The sequence below is a fragment of the Sphaeramia orbicularis genome, chromosome 1 (genome assembly GCF_902148855.1).
Source record: "Sphaeramia orbicularis chromosome 1, fSphaOr1.1, whole genome shotgun sequence".
NCBI classification, from domain to species: Eukaryota; Metazoa; Chordata; class Actinopteri; order Kurtiformes; family Apogonidae; genus Sphaeramia; species Sphaeramia orbicularis.
Genome location: NC_043957.1, coordinates 37,173,737 through 37,191,436, shown reverse-complemented (window position 1 = coordinate 37,191,436; position 17,700 = coordinate 37,173,737). Strand labels below are relative to the sequence as shown.

Sequence of the window (17,700 nt, the reverse complement as noted above, 5' to 3'; positions counted from 1 at the left end):
TTGAAAGTATGTTAGGTTTCACTTTCACTTCACGCCAATTGATAAGCTAAACCCCCACCCCACCCCCCCCCCACCCCGCGGGCGCCGACAAATCAATAAGATGCTAAATTTTATAATGGACTCACATTGTTTAGCTTGCATGAGGCCCATAATTGCTAGCGGCACCCCAGTTCTATTCTATTCTATTCTATTCTATTCTATTCTATTCTATTCTATTCTAACACAAAGACATTACAAAGGGGAGCTTGTACTTTCATTATGATAGTTTTGCAATTATGTGTCAAGATATCTTTTTTTATGTCTGTGCAGCTCTTTGCAATCATGTTTTTTACAAAGTCCTATATAAATAAAAAAAATTACTCACTTACTTCAGATATATTAGCGTTTGTTGTTATTTGTATGCACTCAAGAGAAAATGTGGACTCTGACCTTGCAGCTCCATTCTTGTATACCGATGTGTTGATCCCCGGTTGGAGCGAAGTTTGCATCTGAAGGGATTTTTGCTCTGTAGAGGTTGCACCTTTTTAAAGGTGATGGACAGCAAGCCTTCTTTATACTCACAACTGAAATCCTTTTGTGTATGAGGTTTATTTGGATTTCCCTCACTGTCCACAGAACAGTATGTTTCGTTTTGGGACCACTCCATATACATAATTCGCAGTCCATCCAGAGAGGATGCATTGCAGGTTAAGGTAACTGGTTTGCCACATTCTGCAGTGATGTTGGGAGTCACAGTTAATCTCACGGATGCTGTAGACAAAGACACATATACACACACTAAGAATATAGGAAGACAAACACATGCTTTGGATGACTCTGTAGTTGATTAAGTTCGGTATCATTACAAATACAATCACATTTACCCTTTAACCCATAAAGACTCAAACAGCCACTGGCAGCAAAAACCATCTACTGATCTAAAATGTTTAATACCTATTGATCCTCTAATCCTTTCAATACATGTAAATAATTAGTGTAAAATGCAGTTTATCATCTTTTTATGGTCATCAGACGTGACCCATTTGGACACTCAGAGGCTCCATAGTGAACGTGGAAACACCGTCATCTTCTACAACATTGATTCACCAGTAAAACCCATGGAGTTGGATCAATGCCACACTTGTTTTTATATTCAATAATTGATATTTTTGCTGAAAAAAATCACTTTTTCAACAGTTTTCTCTGTTTATGATATAATCACCCTCAACTTTAATCTGAGCTTTTATGAACATCTACATGATTAGTGAATCAAATATAGGAAAATACATGATTTACACTGAAAAAACACAAAATAAGGAGGATAATATTCCAATCAATGGTGATAAATCACTTAAGAAAGGTTAAATATAGAGAAAAAATTATTTGGGAACTGCCAAATGAACTGGGTCTTTATAGGTTAAACAATTCAAGAATTACATTCATGCAATGTTTTAAACAGATTTTTCCCTCCTGTACAGCTCAGTACTGATATGAAACACTGTAACAGACACACTAATATATTAACCACATGAGTTAAGTATCACATACCTTGTCCAGTGAAAGTAAAAACAGTTAGAAGCCACAGCAGTACATGCAACATCCTGAACCCCATTTCTGCATCACACTGTCACAAAGAAAAGTCCAAATGAAACACATTTCACAGGTTAGTTCATCAAGATGAACACATATCTCTCAGACTCTGTACTGACCTCAAAAGACTTGCTGCTGTTCATCAGCTCCCCTCGACTCCTTACCGTCTTCTTAAAGTGTTTTTTCTACACATACTTCCTCTTTCAGATATGTCTCCAGGTTAATGATTAGAGCATTGGAAGAGAAATACAAGGCATGCTGAGGCTTATCACTGAAGAGGGTGTGTGCTGTAACCTGAACCAGAGGAATGGAAAGAAACTGTATTATGAGCGTGTCTGTGCATGCAATAGTGAGTACGAGAAAATGCATGAAACACACACTAAAGGGCCATTCATGAGATATCATGAGTCGTCACAAGTAGTGACTTTGTGTGTCTGTCTTTGGTGTGTTGTAGCAATGTTCCTCTGCGTCATGTCATTGTATTCAGCTGACATATTGATTTTTTTCCCACGAGGTCATTATGACTGTTTGATATTGTTCTAAGTCATGCTAATAGCCACAGGGAAATGCTTTTATCTGCGTGTTTCAAAGCATCCATCTCACTTTGTTAAGGACTCCACTGTCCCTCATTTAAACGTCATTAGTCATTTCATCAGAGGAAGTACACACTCACTGACATAATACAGTCCAAAACTTTTATTCATCTTACACAGCAGTCTCAACCCTCAAACAGTTCTTTCAAGTGATGAGAACCGGTTGTTTCAGTTACAAAATGTCCTTGCTACACTCAATTAAAACTGGATTTACTAAGTTCTAATACTGACTTTGATACTGTCATACTGTCATATAGGTTATGACACCTATGCACCTTATATATATATATATATATATATATATATATATATATATATATATATATATATATATATATATATATATATATATATATATATATATACATATACATACATACACACACACACACACACACACACACATATATATATATATATATATATATATATATATATAGGCCCAAAACGGAATCTGGCCCGATTCAGAATCGGGCCGGCCCAGAATGGAATTCTATTCTAGGCTGGCCTAGAATGGAATCCTGCTGCTATAATGTTATTTTTATACCATGTTTAATGCAAATGATCCATAATTCCATAATTTGTCATAATTTTACATTTTCAGTCTTACATACCTTGAGTAACTATTGTCAATTTCAGTCGATTTCACTGTACCATATATTGGTGGGGAGTACCACTAGGTTCTATTTGTAAATAAAGTGTATTATAGTTTACAATTAAAATGTTGTTTGTTTCATTTTTTTTTTCACATATTTGCAAATTCCATGTATTGATTTTTGTAATAATTTAGATCATTTGCATTAAACATGGTATAAATATATATATATATATATATATATATATATATATATATATATATATATATATATATATATATATATATATATATATATATATATATATACATATATTTATATAAACTGGTTTGTCAATTTGTCGACATCTATGGCACAAGTCGACGTTACTTTGGAGGAGTCGACAACTCATATGTTCGTCTCTGTTTCCCTTCCATCGCCCAAAATGTCACTATATTTGTGGGGCGGGTCAAATAATTCCACAAAAGTGGGCTGAAAAAAAAAACAAAAAAAACCAACCTGAGTATCACTAGTGCAAAGCCAAGAGTGAAGGAAGACGACTCAGAGTAGGATTGTTAAACTGACTGTGATCTAGAAAAACTATGGTCTAAGTAATGTTCTGTGAACCATAAAAGCACGACCAATATTGAATAATAATTTGGACAACCAGTGTGTTTGGACTATTCTGTTCATTTATTTCATGAAACAACGCGCTCTTTTCTCTAATATATAGAGAAAATTCTCTCTCTCTCTCTCTCTCTCTCTCTCTCTCTCTCTCTCTCTCTCTCTCTCTCTCTCTCTCTCTCTCTATATATATATATATATATATATATATATATATATATATATATATATATACATATATATATATATATATATATATATATATATATATAATACTGTTCATCTCTGACAGTCTTGCACATTGCACATGTTATATATCATTTACCCATTTACCTCTTTGTTTTGTTTGTTTTAATTTCCTAGTTAAATGATTCTATTTCAGTTTTTATACATCTTAAATTCTCTTGGCATTCAGTGTGGATGGCAAAGTAGCATTTTCATTGTACAGTGAAACATGTTTCTTTACTGTACACATGCCAATAAAATGCTTTGAATCTTGAATCTTAAGTTTTACAATATGCATGTCAAAAGACAAACAACCAATATAGAGATTTATACTCAGATTCAGAACAGAAGAAGCCTAAAAGAAGTACAAAAAGTACTTATTTATAAGTAAAAGTACACATTATAGTAAATTAGTGGAGGAGAATAAAAGATACACAGAAAATGACAAATATTATAGGGGAGTATGAATATCTTTATTGCTTTGTAAAGAGGAATTTGAGAAATTGTTTCAATGACTTTTTACATATCTGTTTAGCTGGAGATATTATCAAAGCAAATACATGGAAGGTATTAAGAAAAGAAGTCAGTAATATATTCATGAGGTTTCCAGTAAATGAATTTGAAGCAATCCACATCCACAACAGGAAGCTATTTAGAGTCTGATTAAATCTTCAAAACAACAAACACTTTCCAATCAAATAAAACTGTTAAAGTGACTCCTTTGTATGAATGTAGTGATAAACATAATTACAGACCAGTGCCACGCCCACCTCAGTTTAGGTAAAGGTTAAAGTTCCAGCATAAAAAGTTTATGGGCTTTAGAGGAATGTCAGGCAGTATTGTACCACTTTGTTTCTACACTAGCTCATTTCTTTCTCTTTTTTTGTCTGTAACAAAATACTTGTCTGTTTTTTGTGGCACCCAGAAGTGAGACTAAAGTGGAATTTGATCGATTGCAAACTGCAACTTAGATATGATTAAATACCTCAAACCTTTTTTTTTTGTCACGTGCCTCTGCTCTGCAAAATTTCCTTTGTTAATACACATTGATTTTCAACATTTTCAATAACTGCATATGAGTTTTAAATAGAGAGCATGACATAGTAAAAGTGGCAATCAACATAATTAACTGAACACTGTCGGAGACACTGAGCAGGACAGCACAGGAAAAATCTGCCAAGACCTCAACTTCCACTGGTGACCAAAAGCATCTACTGATCTAAGATATTTAATAACCTTTCAACCACTAATCTAATCCTATCAGTGCATTGTTATAATTCAGGTAAAATGCAGTTTCTCAACTTTTCTATGGCATCAGATATGACCCATTTGGACATTCAGAGAAATTGGATGGAAACACCGTCATGTGTTGCATGTATACTTCAATAACTCCCATAGCAGAGCTTGTTTTTACATTCAGTTAATGACTCTTTCCTCAGTTTTCTCTGTCTTGATATAATAACCTTTATTTTAATATCTTTTATACCTTTACTCTGAGCTTGTATGAGCATCTGCATAGTCAGTAGATTAAATATAGAAAAGCACCTGCTTGAAAAATGAAAAATGCACTGGATAATATTCCAAAAAATGGTGATAAATCACTTGCGAAAGGTTAAATGTAGAGGAAAATTAATTTGAAAGTCACTACAAAAATAGTTCTTGGTCTTTTAGGATTAACCCATAAAGACCCAGTCAGTTCCCAAATGAAATTTTCTCTATATCTAACCTTGAAGTCTATAAGTAATTTATCACCATTTATTTATAATATTATCCTCTGTGTTTTGTATTTTATCAGTATGAATCAGGTATTTTCCTGTATTTAATTTACTAATCATGAAGATGTTCATAAAAGCTCGGATTAAAGTTGAAGGTTATTGTATCAAAACCAAAGAAAACTGCAGAAAAATTACATTTTCAGTCAAATATATCATTAACTGAACATAAACCCAGTGTGTCCATCCACTGTCATTGATCCAACTCCATGGGTTTTATTAGTGAATCAACGTTGTAGAAGATGACTGTGTTTCCACGGTAACTCTGGAGCCTCTGAACGTCCAAAAGGGTCATATCTGATGACCATGAAAAGATGACAAACTGCATTTTACACCAATTATTTACATGTATTGATAGGATTTGTGGATCAACAGGTATTAAACAGTTTATATGAATAGATGGTTGGTTGGTGTTGGATGTTTGGGTCTGTATGGGTTAAACACTGAATCTAAAATTAGCAAAAACTGTAGTCATCTCATATTACCATGTATCTATCCTGGTTAACATCAGTCTAATAAACTGTTAGATAAACCCCTTTCTCATAATGTCATAATCCACATTGTATTGATCCCTTAAGGCTAAATCCTAGACATACGGCTCCATTAGACTGAAGTTACTGTGTTTGATTATCTGTTTGTGTTTTATGGAAGCAGCATCTGGAGGACTACTAAGACTCCTGCCGCTTTATTAATTTTTGGGGAGAACAAGCTGCCTCAGACTCACACTAATGTTGTGTTTGGGATTCACATTACCACCTGTTCAATTTTTCTTGTCTTCTTTTTTCTTTATCTGCACTCTAGAAGGGGTTGTGGTCTTCGCTGTTAAAGTCATAACCCCCCCCCCCCCCTCCCTTCTCCACCCTGGCTAGTTTTGCAGCACAAAACACTGTCGAGCTACTTGTGCATTTGTTTCCCAGCAGTCATTACTCTCGCTGCCACACAGGATGGCATTTCAGTAAAACATAAACATCAGTCATGTTAAGCGTGTGAATGATCATCGCTGTCATTTTCCTGGAGAGGACGTCTGCTTACTTTACATACCTTGCGTTGAAAGATTTAATGCAGTAAAAGGTCGTAGCAGTATATATAATGTCCTCAGTCCCATCACCTGTTTTCTTGTATTCTCCTGCAATGAAAAACAGGAAAATCAATCATGAATTAAACTGGAATTATACTGAATTATACATTACCTATGCACATATAATATGAATGTTTTATGAATAATGTAATGACTGCTATCTACCATAGCTATAGTAGTATGTACCAGCATGACAACCTTGGTACTGACAAATAAGATTCAAATGCAAGTCAACTGTAGCTGTAAATACATGTTGAAAATCCTTCATTTTCTAAACTGCTTAGTCCACAAGAGGTTCACAGGGTTCTAGAGTGTCTGGAGGCTGTCAGTGGGTGAAGGTGGGGGTGACACCCTGAATGTGTGGCCAGTTCATCACAGGGCTGATACACACAGACAGGCAACCATTCACTCACATTCACACCTATGGTTGATTTGGATTGACCAATTAACCTATTAAGTTACATGACTTTAAACGGTGGGAGAAGGCTTTAATATATATACAGGGTGGGGAAGCAAAATTTACAATGAACATTTAGTTGTTTTTTCTCAGCAGGCACTATATCAATTGTTTTGAAACCAAACATATATCGATGTCATAATCATACCTAACACTATTATCCATACCTTTTCAGAAACTTTTGCCCATATGAGTAATCAGGAAAGCAAACGTCAAAGAGTGTGTGATTTGCTGAATGCACTCGTCACACCAAAGGAGATTTCAAAAATAGTTGGAGTGTCCATAAAGACTGTTTATAATGGAAAGAAGAGAATGACTATGAGCAAAACTATTACGAGAAAGTCTGGAAGTGGAGGAAGCAACAAAAAACGTACCAAAGCTTTTATTAAAGCTTTCAAATCCAAAATCCTAAAGGATCCAACCAAATCCATGAGAAAAATGGCAATTGAACTTGAGGTAGACAACAAGACCGTTAGGAACGCAGTAAAATATGATTTGAAGATTTGAATTCTCATGACTTTCAATAAACTAATTGGTCATACACTGTCTTTCAATCCCTGCCTCAAAATATTGTAAATTTTGCTTCCCCACCCTGTATATATCAGAGGCGATTTCTCAAAGACTGCAAGGGATGCTCAGCTTTCCCTAAAATTACAAAAATTAAATGGTCAAATATGTACGGTTGTGTTGACATTTCATTGACTACAAATGTGTTAGAACACGTTCATCTCAAAGACGAGTTCGTTCAGAATCAGCTTTATCACAAATCAGTGGACGAGATGTTGTTAACTTCTCATACATTCGAGTTTAATATCGTTTTGTAGGTAGTTAAATCAATCATACTGTTGGCTAGGTCGGAGTGAACTAGCTGTGAAGTCCCTGGAAAGGATGCCTACTTAGTACGATAAGGTCACGATCATGGTCTTAAAAAGGAACGGAGGGCCAAATTTATGTTTAAATAACTTGACAATTTTTTTGATGTAAGCCAACAATGAGCTTCCCCTCTCTGAAAGACGAGCAGCCGCCACTAATATATATATATATATATATATATATATATATATATATATATATATATATATATCTCATTGGAAGATGCCAGCCCCCACCTGAGCCCCGCCTACCAATTAATTATATTCACTCACCTCCAGCTGGCTGTTCGGGGGTGTCTGTAGTGTGTGCCTGGCTCAGTTCGCTTTGGAAGCCTTTGTGCGAGTTCTGCTTGTGTCACATTGTGAATTCCGACTGCTCTGGTTTGTTAAGACTAGTTCTTTTGTTTGTCGATAGTAGGTCATTTGTTTTGTTCCAGCTCCTGTGTGTTTCACCAGCTGCTGTGAGTTTTAGTTAATTAGCCTTCTTTTGTTTGTAGATTCTGCCCACTGGTATGCACTGTGAGCATAGAGTTTTGTTTTGCCCTTTTGGCTTCAGGTTAGGCTATTAGTAAATGTTAGTAAATTTTGTAATGTTAAAGAGAGGCCTCTAGAGAAGAAGTACCGTAGTTGTTTTATTTTGTGTCTGTTTTCCCTCTGTCTAGATTAGACTAGTTTAGCCACCAGATACTGCCCCCCTCTTTGTCGTTTTTCGTTTGCTTAGGTAGAAGTGGTTGTCTTTTTGTTATAGAATATTTCATTTGGGTTCACCACTAACCACTCTTGGGATAGCTGTGTTTTGATTTAATTTGGCAGGACCTGTTCAGCCCTCTTTGTGTTCAGTTTTTGACTTTTGGCTTATTCAACAGAGTGCTACAAATTAAAAGAATTGCACTTAACATCTGCTACCTCCCAGTTTCTTTTGTTATTTCCTTTACTTGTTCTAACCCCTAGCGGAGCTGGGTTGTAATTAATTACCTCCGCCAAGGAGGTTATGTTTTTGCCAGGGTTTGTTTGTCTGTCTGTCTGTTTGTCTGTCCGTTAGTGTGCAACATAACTCAAAAAGTTATGGACAGATTTTGATGAAATTTTCAGGGTTTGTTGGAAATGGGATAAGGAAGAAATTATTAAATTTTGGTGGTGATCGGGGATGGGGGGGCCCACGGGGGGGGGCCACTGATCAGCCTTGGCGGAGGTCTGCGCTCTCCGAGTGCTTCTAGTTAATTAATTAATTAAATAAATAATTTTTTGTGGGTGCTTCTATGAAACTGGGTTCATTTTGGTACCTGGCACTTTGGCAGCTTTTTAGACCCAATAATAAAAGACAAATTTAGACCCCCCCCCCAAGGATGTACCTACTGGTGACCTCAGATAAATGCAAAAAAAATTATATTCTAGTTCTGAGCCATCCCAAAATGAATGAATTTTTAATAAAAATGTGGGGCTAAAAATAGGACCAAAAAGTGCATTTGATCTTGAAAACATGGTAACATGGTTTAACATGGTCTTATATAGTGCTATAAATAAAGACACTGTGTTAAATCTGATGATCCTAATGGTTTTTCTAATCCAGACATGTAGGTTTTTCATAAATCGGCAGTCTCATTCGAGGTTTCATGTGTAGCCCATTGTGTCCACTTGTGTTACATGCAGAACCTGCCCATTTAAAAGTGTACAAATCACAATTTTGCAACAGCGGTCATTTTTGTGAAACACTCTGCCTTGCATAATTAGTTTGATTCCCCAAATGTACCTGTGAGAGAATTAAAAGATATTCAAAAAAATAGTAGCGTGTAATTTTCATGTGCTTTTTATTGTGTTACATGTGGATTTTTGTGTAGAAATTATTTAAAAAAAAAAAAAAATGATATAAAAATGTGTTTTATCTGAAAAATAGTTTCTCTTTTATCTCAGTAAATATTCATTTTTAAAATAGACTCAGTGCTTCCAGACTTGCTTCATAACATTAGTCTATATCTGGTTTGAATTTTTAGCCCCATGTCCTGTTTTCAGGGATCAGTTTCACAGGCGCACCCACATGTATCATTAAAAAAATATTGATACTTAAAGGAATTACTCACAGACAATGTAATATGTTCTGCCAAAGTGTGTAACTGATTCATTCTTCTGTTCCTCCCTTCCTTCCTTTTCTACCACCACTCTGTCCTCTACTGGGTCACAGGGGGTCTTGAGCCCTCCCCTGCTGACTGTCTGCAATGGAAGACTCTACAATACTGTAGTCAGATGACTGAGAGTGATGATTCTTTTTTAAAATTTTGTTTTAGTTTGATCTTATTGTTCATCTAGATCTAGTTCATGAGCTGATCTAAAGGATCATTTCCTATGGGGATCAATAAAGTTTATCTGTATCAGCCAGCTCAACTGACATAATCTGCTTTTGATGACAACTCTATTAACCCTTTCATGCATGAATTATGAGAACCTTAATCAAGATTTTTTTCCTGAGTGTTTTTATTCCTCTTTAGGCATGAAAAAAAAAAAAAAAACGTGATTGTTTTTTTGTTTTTTTTTTTTTAAATCAACCTGTTTTTCATAGAGTTACAAAAATGTCCACTCAGCTGCACCATGAATTTTATTCTTGAAGCAAAGAAACATGTATTTAAAACCCCAATATCATAAAGTGATATGATAACAGTGAAATGAAACCATGTTTAATGCAGCTAATCTGATGTTTTCTCACATTTTAACATATTCTAATACTAGTTATTACTCACTTCATGGAGATAATATGCAAAAAATAAATATTAACAATTGATTTCCACTCAAGAACCAATCAAGAACAGCAAAGTTACAATAATGGTATGAATTGCAGTTTATGAGATGATGCATAAGTGTCCATTGTGTTGGTTGATATAGAACTAAAACAACAAAATCCATGAATATACAAGAGAACAGCTGTAGAGTAACTGTCCACTGTAGTGACCACTATGCATGAAAGGGTTAAAGTTTTGATGATTAGGTGAAAGCACTGACGTGACAAAAATGTCTGGGTTTTGTATGATACAGAAAAAGTTTGAAATGTTGAGATGATAAAAATGACTTATAATTATTTATTTTTAAACCAAACCCCTTTTTTCCTTAAAACTAACCAAAGCACTTTTATTGCTTAAACCTAAACTCTGTAATCATTGGTTTCTAGTGGCAGTCTCAGATTTTGGATTTCTGCCAATCATGAGGAAAAACAAAAAAAGTCCCAGATCCTGAGTGTTTGCTTCCTGCTACTACAACATGTTAGTTGTGTTGAGCTCACTGAGTGCTGCGGCCCTGTAGACCTTAAATCTGCATAAGTATTTGAACCTTTCTCCTTGAGGAAAACACTGATTAGCACATATGCTACTGCTTACAACTACTTTATTTAAGTCACATTTGTCTATAGGGTCCTGTATTGCAAATGTTCATCCCTTAAATGTCAGTCTCTTGATGCTCTTTGTCCTGACTCCTCCATGCTTTTAACTACAATGAAACATGTCATTTAGAAAATTATGTTCATGGAGAAATACACTAGTGAATCATAAATCAGCAGCCCAGCCCTTATTATACTCACTGCATGTTTCCACCACTATGAAACACAATCACATCTAATACAGTGAGTTGATATAATTATTTTTATATTTTGCTCTTACAACATTTACCAGTAACACCTGCCTGTATATAATAACCCAGTTCTTCACTTACATTAAATCCAGAACAGAAGAGAGACCACCTTTTAACTCCTGTATTAATCACATTCACATATGCACACTTTCTATTGCATGAATCATCACAATTATATTAGCTGCAAAGAATTTAAGCCTATTGTATATATCCTATTTGCTTTTGCTCTTGGTTTTCAGATCTGAGTAAACAATACAAAGCCATTATTTCATTATATTAAAACCGTAAAGAAAATGATAAGATATGTTTTATGAAGATATTTGGCTTTTTTAAATGGAATTATGCATTTTAAACATTTCCCTGTGGTCTACATAAACTGTAAATGCTATGCTTGGGTCTGAATTCTTCATTAATTCAACTCCGCAGGTCCGTCTTCAACCCTATTTCTGAGTAATGACACAAGAAAGGTTGTTTTGAGTGCCGGCCCTTTAAATGCTCATGAGCCACTTCATGCCCCACCCCCTCCAGGTTGTTGACTGTGCTGCTCTGTCCCGTTCAGTCACTTGCGTTTGTTAATACAACCAACAATTGAACATTTTAGGTAATCGGCTCAAAGTTTGGACATATTTTCGGTACGGACTACAACCGCTGCTGCTGATAAACAATTATGGTGTACTCTGAGAAATGATTGTTGGAAGTCTTGACCTTATATGTGCAAATATCATCATTAACTAGCTATAAAACGGAACAAATTAAGCAGGAATTAAAACAGTTTGTAGAAATCCACTAAATTTTTGTCAAAATGAATATAAAGATAGCTTTGCAGCACCTGGAGGGTTCAAATTCAAACATTTTGAACTCTTAGGGTCCAAATACATAAATAAATGTACCAAAGACTAATATAAGTGGGTTTAGCAAAATACGACCCCTTTAAATCAGGTTTGTGCTGTACTGTTGAGTACTGATTATTGGGAAGACACAGGCAGAGACAGTGGGAGAAGCACTGGTCCACATATGCAGCAGCCTGTGGTGCAGTAGCATGTGTCCACAGCGAACCTGGTCTGCATGTGCAATGAAGCATAACACAGAGGCCTGAAACCTTTTTGGTTCAAGTGAAAACAGGTGGCATTTTTGACTTTTAAAATTCAGATCTTTTTGCTGTGCGTCCACAATAACATCTTCAAGATATCCGTGACCTCTTGTGCTCATGCAGCTCTGTACCTTTTGTCCCAGTATGGTCCCACATGGGCAAAAAGTCATCGTGGTTACAGATTATTACCCCACCCCCGAAGGGGTGGCAAGGGGTATTGTTTTTGGTTCAGTTTGTTTGTTTATTTCATTGTTAACACTCTAGCAGCAAAACTATTGGTCAAATTCATACCAAATTTGGTTTATAGATTGCCAGTGACCCAGAATAGATGTGGTTACATTTTGGGAAAAGTAGGTCAAAGTTAAAATGTTTTATGAATTTTTTAAATCTTTTTTTCTCCCATTTACTTATGATGGGCTAAATTTCAAATGTCTATAAAAACATCATTTTTGTTTCTATTTACTTCAAACATGGCACATATATGGAGGCAATTGATAAGCTGACATCAGCACACACATAGACATGATGACATCAGCTGGACTGATGCTAAAATAAGCTACAATACTTGCGAGAGGCAGGGTTTGTAGTGCCTGGAACCTCTTGTTAAAGTTATAATCATGAATATTTTTGTTTTGTTCTCTTTAGCGGCCTCTATTGGTGATAAGTAGTAATCACAGGTTTGCTGTTGAGCTGCTCTTTTTAGAGATGGACTAGTGTGATGTCATCCAACACTATCAGTCAGCTGACACTTGAACCTGTGGCCACGCCCCCTTAGTGACTAGTGACTAAAAACTAGAGGTGTTTACTTTGTCCATTTTCATAAGTGAAGCAGTGTTTCCCACAAAATTAAACATCAAAAATGGATGAATGTTAGTTGATGCTGAACCATCATCATGATCAGTGTCTCAGCTGAGAAACTAACAGTCCTACCACAGACTGATGTACACACTACAGGACAGTAGGTCTCTCGGTCTATTTTCTTCTTCAGCCAATGAGAGGCGCTGTGGTTCCTCTGTTCACTAAATATATATATATATATATATATATATATATATATATATATATATATATATATATATATATATATGTATATATATAATTTTTTTTAATTTAACGTTTATTTAACCAGGTTGGTCCTATTCAGATGGGGGATCTCTTTTTCAAGACAGCAGATGCAGTCACATAATAAAGTTTTACAATAATAAAAGCATTTGCAAGCACATAAAAAACATCACTTTGAACATATACAGACCAACAGCCTTGATTCCAGAGTTTTAACATTTTCTTTAAAATCAGTCAAAGGAATCAGTGTCTGCAGATGGAGCTCAGACTAAAGCTTCTTCCAGGCATCAGGAACTGAAATCCTAAAAGACTGTGTTTCCTAATTCAGTCCTTATCTTTGGAACAAGCAATTTCAAAGTGTTCATTGAGCAGAGATTGTAACTAACATGATTCCCAAAAAACATACAGTACTGTTCAAAAGTTTTAGGCACCCTTTAGATTTGTTGTTTTTGCAGCATTGAAATGAACATCATGCATATTTGTTTCTCAGTCTCTTTTCTTCAGATACAGCAAGAAAATACAGGAAACATGTGCACAGCCCTAAAAGACACACAAAAAAAGAACTAAATGGGTTGTAAAGGTCAAAGTCAGTATTTAGTGAGACCCCTGATACCATGACAAGAAACAGCAAAACCATTAGGAACATCTGACAGCATGTGTTGAATGAAACCTGAAATAAAAAAAATCCAAAAGTGAATGCCAGAAATTTCCTATTGTCTGAACAAAAGGATCAAAGACATGTTAAGTTTAAAAGGAAGGTCACACTAAATACGACCACTTTGGTTTACAGATGCTGTTGTAGTTGCTGAAACTTTTGTTTTTACTGCTGTACATACTTTACTGTAGTATGTATTCAGTGGTGTAGTGGTCCCTGGAGAAGTGGGTATACTCTCAATTTTTGGCTTTATTTATTTATTTATTTTTATTATTTTTTTTGAAGTCCAGAAAAACGCTGTTTTAGAAACAGTGACATGCAAGACTACTCTATTTAGTTTACCCCAAAATCCATCTGTAGTATTTGCTCACTATTATAAAATGATCATGACTTGATCAGGAGCAGTTTGTAGGTATTACTGGTCACACAAGCAGCAGCATGAATGTAAATGGATTCAACATGAGGCAAACATAGGCTAATGTTGGCCTTTCATAATATTAGCCTTTCATAACGTTAGGCTACTCACACATTTTTGGAAAAAATCTCTTCCTCTCTAAACGTGCAGTCATATATCCAGTAGTTTAAAACAGTGACTCATTCTGAAACCACCTCAAAACTTACCTCAGAATTATATATTCCATGGAAGTAGGTTCTCTTGATATGTGTCACTCATTTGAAAGACGTTTATTCTGCCTTTCTTGTTTGCATTTCAAATAATCATGCATCTTTCAATGAGATGTGCAGTGACCTGTCAATCAACTGGGGTGGCACTGGCACCTGAGGCGTCCAGTCAAGTTCCAGAGGTGGCCAGCGCTAGTAAGCAATATTTTCCTTGGCATGACCCACCCTACTCTGCCTCTGATTGGCTCATCAGTCCTCATGCCCAACCAGTCTAATGAGTGAAGGCACTGAGTACTAGCCCCTTATAGCTTCACCATCCTACAGAAAAAATGGGCAATTTGGCTCAGCTGCTACTGAATGGTGCACATCAGGGGGATGTAGAAGTGGGTATACCCAATGCTGACTAAAAAATAAGTAGGCATATGTTACGGGTCCCAGAGAGCTGAGGGCCACAATAACAATTACTGTTTGGTTCTGATGTGGACTGGATTGATCTGGATGGAATAAAATAAGCAGAGAAATGAGGAAACGTGACTCGCAGTTCTTCTTTCCAGAATGCATCTTCATCTGTGGATTTATTCATCACAGAATAATCAAAATCATAGTTATAAAACATTTCTTTTGTTTTCATCCCAGCTATTTTCTTTGGTCAAGTAGCTTTTAACAACATCTTCTCACAACTTTATCTTATTTACCAAATACACTTTTACCCTATCATTTTCTTCATTTAGTTGACATATATTCAAAAATAACCTTTGATACTAAAGCATATTTTAACAGTACAACACTGTTTGGAGCACCACTATGTCAAGTGTAATATTAATGTGCTATTTTTAAGGTGCACTGTCCCCTTAAATAAAATTACTCTTTAGTTACTGAACTAAAATGAATTACTTAAACCTTCTGTTTCAATCACAGGTTACTGGAATGTAGAAATGAAATGCTTATGCTACATTAACTAACTATCAGAAACAAAATACTTTGGTCACGACAACCCATATAAGCTGCGTACCTTTAACCATAAACTTCAGACAAGGTGCATGTCCCACTACTTTAAAACTCACAAAATGCACATACACAACAAAACCAAAATACATTATGTGTACGGGAGCCCTTTCACACACGTTCAAACCAACTTTAAAGGTCCCATATTATGCAAATCTCACTTTGTGAAAGTTTTCTTATAGTAGTGTGTGTTGCAGTAGCCTCATTATGAGGTTCGAATTTGAAAACTGTCTGTTTCCTCCCTGCCTTGCTACACCACATTTTGTGAAAATGCCTGCTCAAACGGCCGAGTTTGAGTTGGGTCCACTTATGACGACATAAGCGGATTTAACTCCTCCCCCTGACTGTGCCCCCACCCTGCATGAAAAGGTAAGCCCCATCCTGGCAAAGCGAGCCCCGCCCTGGCAAAGTACCTCTTGGACAACAAACATGGCGAAGGCGAGACACGCAAGTTGTGGTGTTGTTGGCTGCACACACCAACACGATAGTTTATTTTTGCTCCCCACTTCCGAGCCTCTCCGAAAAAAGTGGCTGGATTATATCTTTGAAGGTCATGTACCAAACAACATTCCCAAACGCTTGTATGTGTGTGCCCGGCATTTCACGGACGAGTGTTTTTCGAACATGGGCCCATACAGCTCCGGCTTAGCACAAAGACTCCGAATCAAGAAGGACGCAGTACCAACGCCTCGTGACCCAAGTACAAGTTTGGGAGATGTAAGTTCTTATCATTTTTTTGTATCTTTACTGCATAACCCTACATTACGGATAAGCTGGTGGTTGTTGATGTGTACGTCTAACGTTAGCATGGCAGCTAACATAGCTCGGTTACTGCTGCTAACGTTTGCGTCCCCGTTAACATACAAGAGCTGATAATATCAAGAGACATTCAAGATAACTACTTTGACCACGGACCTTTTGTGGTTGGCATCAGTATAGTTAGCATCAAGCTTGTTAGTAGCTGCCTGCATTAGTGGCGGCAGGCGTCTTTCCGTGTCAGGTCCACGAACCCGACACAACACCGCCGTTTTCCGTCGGGGCTCAATCACGCCTCAAGGCAAAGAAAGCCAGTGTTTGGAAAGACGTTCTGTCTGAGACATGTGTATTGTAGACGAGAGAGGGGCATTTCAGACAGGTGACTTGTGTATTCAGAACAGAAAAGACTCATTAGCGCGTAGTACCGCTAGCGTAAGCCGCGTCCTCTCCCAGAGAGGGGAGGGGGAGTGGGCGTGGACAGATGCGTTCATTTGCATACCCGGAAGCAGGCCCAGAAACAGCCTGTTCTGAGGAGGGCTGGTGAGAGTGACTTTTTCGACCGCTGAAACTCTGAACAAAGGATGATTTTGGGGCGAACAAACTTAAATACTATGTTTTTGGGCTTCTGAGACCTATATGACGTGACTGAAAACTAGCATAATATGGGACCTTTAACGGCTATGCTAGGCACACGAAATGGCGGCTACCGCGCGCTAATTCCACACGTTCACTCCATGCACTCACATTAAGTGGTTAAATATGACAGAAACTATCTTAAAACACAACAGAAAACAACACATTATTAAAGCCCACTCTAAGGACATGGATTATTACAGATGTTAATATTTTTACTAACCTGAATGGAATAAAATAAGCAGAGAAATGAGGAAACATGCCTCGCTGTTCTTCTTTCCAGAATGCATCTGAGGACGGGGGCGGTGCTTCACTATAGTACCCCAGAGGAAACTGGGCTAGAAGAATAGTTCCTACCTCATAGCTCCTACTGTAAACCCTTGTTATCCACACTGTCAGTGACATGACAATTTAAAACACAGTTACTGGACAAGGTTAAGCATTCCACTTCACAGTAAAATGTAAACATTAATAAAATAAAAGTAATAAAATAAAATATAG

At 36.5% G+C, this 17,700-nt stretch overlaps 1 protein-coding gene across 2 annotated transcripts in view; it reads right to left on the bottom strand.

Annotated features, from left to right (window-relative positions):
* LOC115421351 (uncharacterized) overlaps window positions 1-17,700 on the bottom strand; it is a 42,226-nt gene that overhangs the window by 3,945 nt on the left and 20,581 nt on the right. Inside the window, exons 2-5 of one of the 2 annotated variants that reach the window (XM_030137216.1) lie at window positions 6,400-6,484; window positions 1,689-1,863; window positions 1,528-1,603; window positions 430-750 (exon numbers count right to left, since the gene is read on the bottom strand). In XM_030137216.1, coding sequence (XP_029993076.1) covers window positions 430-750; window positions 1,528-1,603; window positions 1,689-1,712 — 421 coding nt within the window. In that variant the 5' untranslated portion in view covers window positions 1,713-1,863; window positions 6,400-6,484. Of the gene's footprint in view, window positions 1-429; window positions 751-1,527; window positions 1,604-1,688; window positions 1,864-6,399; window positions 6,526-17,700 lie in introns of those variants that run through there. The other variant, XM_030137207.1, reaches the window with a different exon arrangement.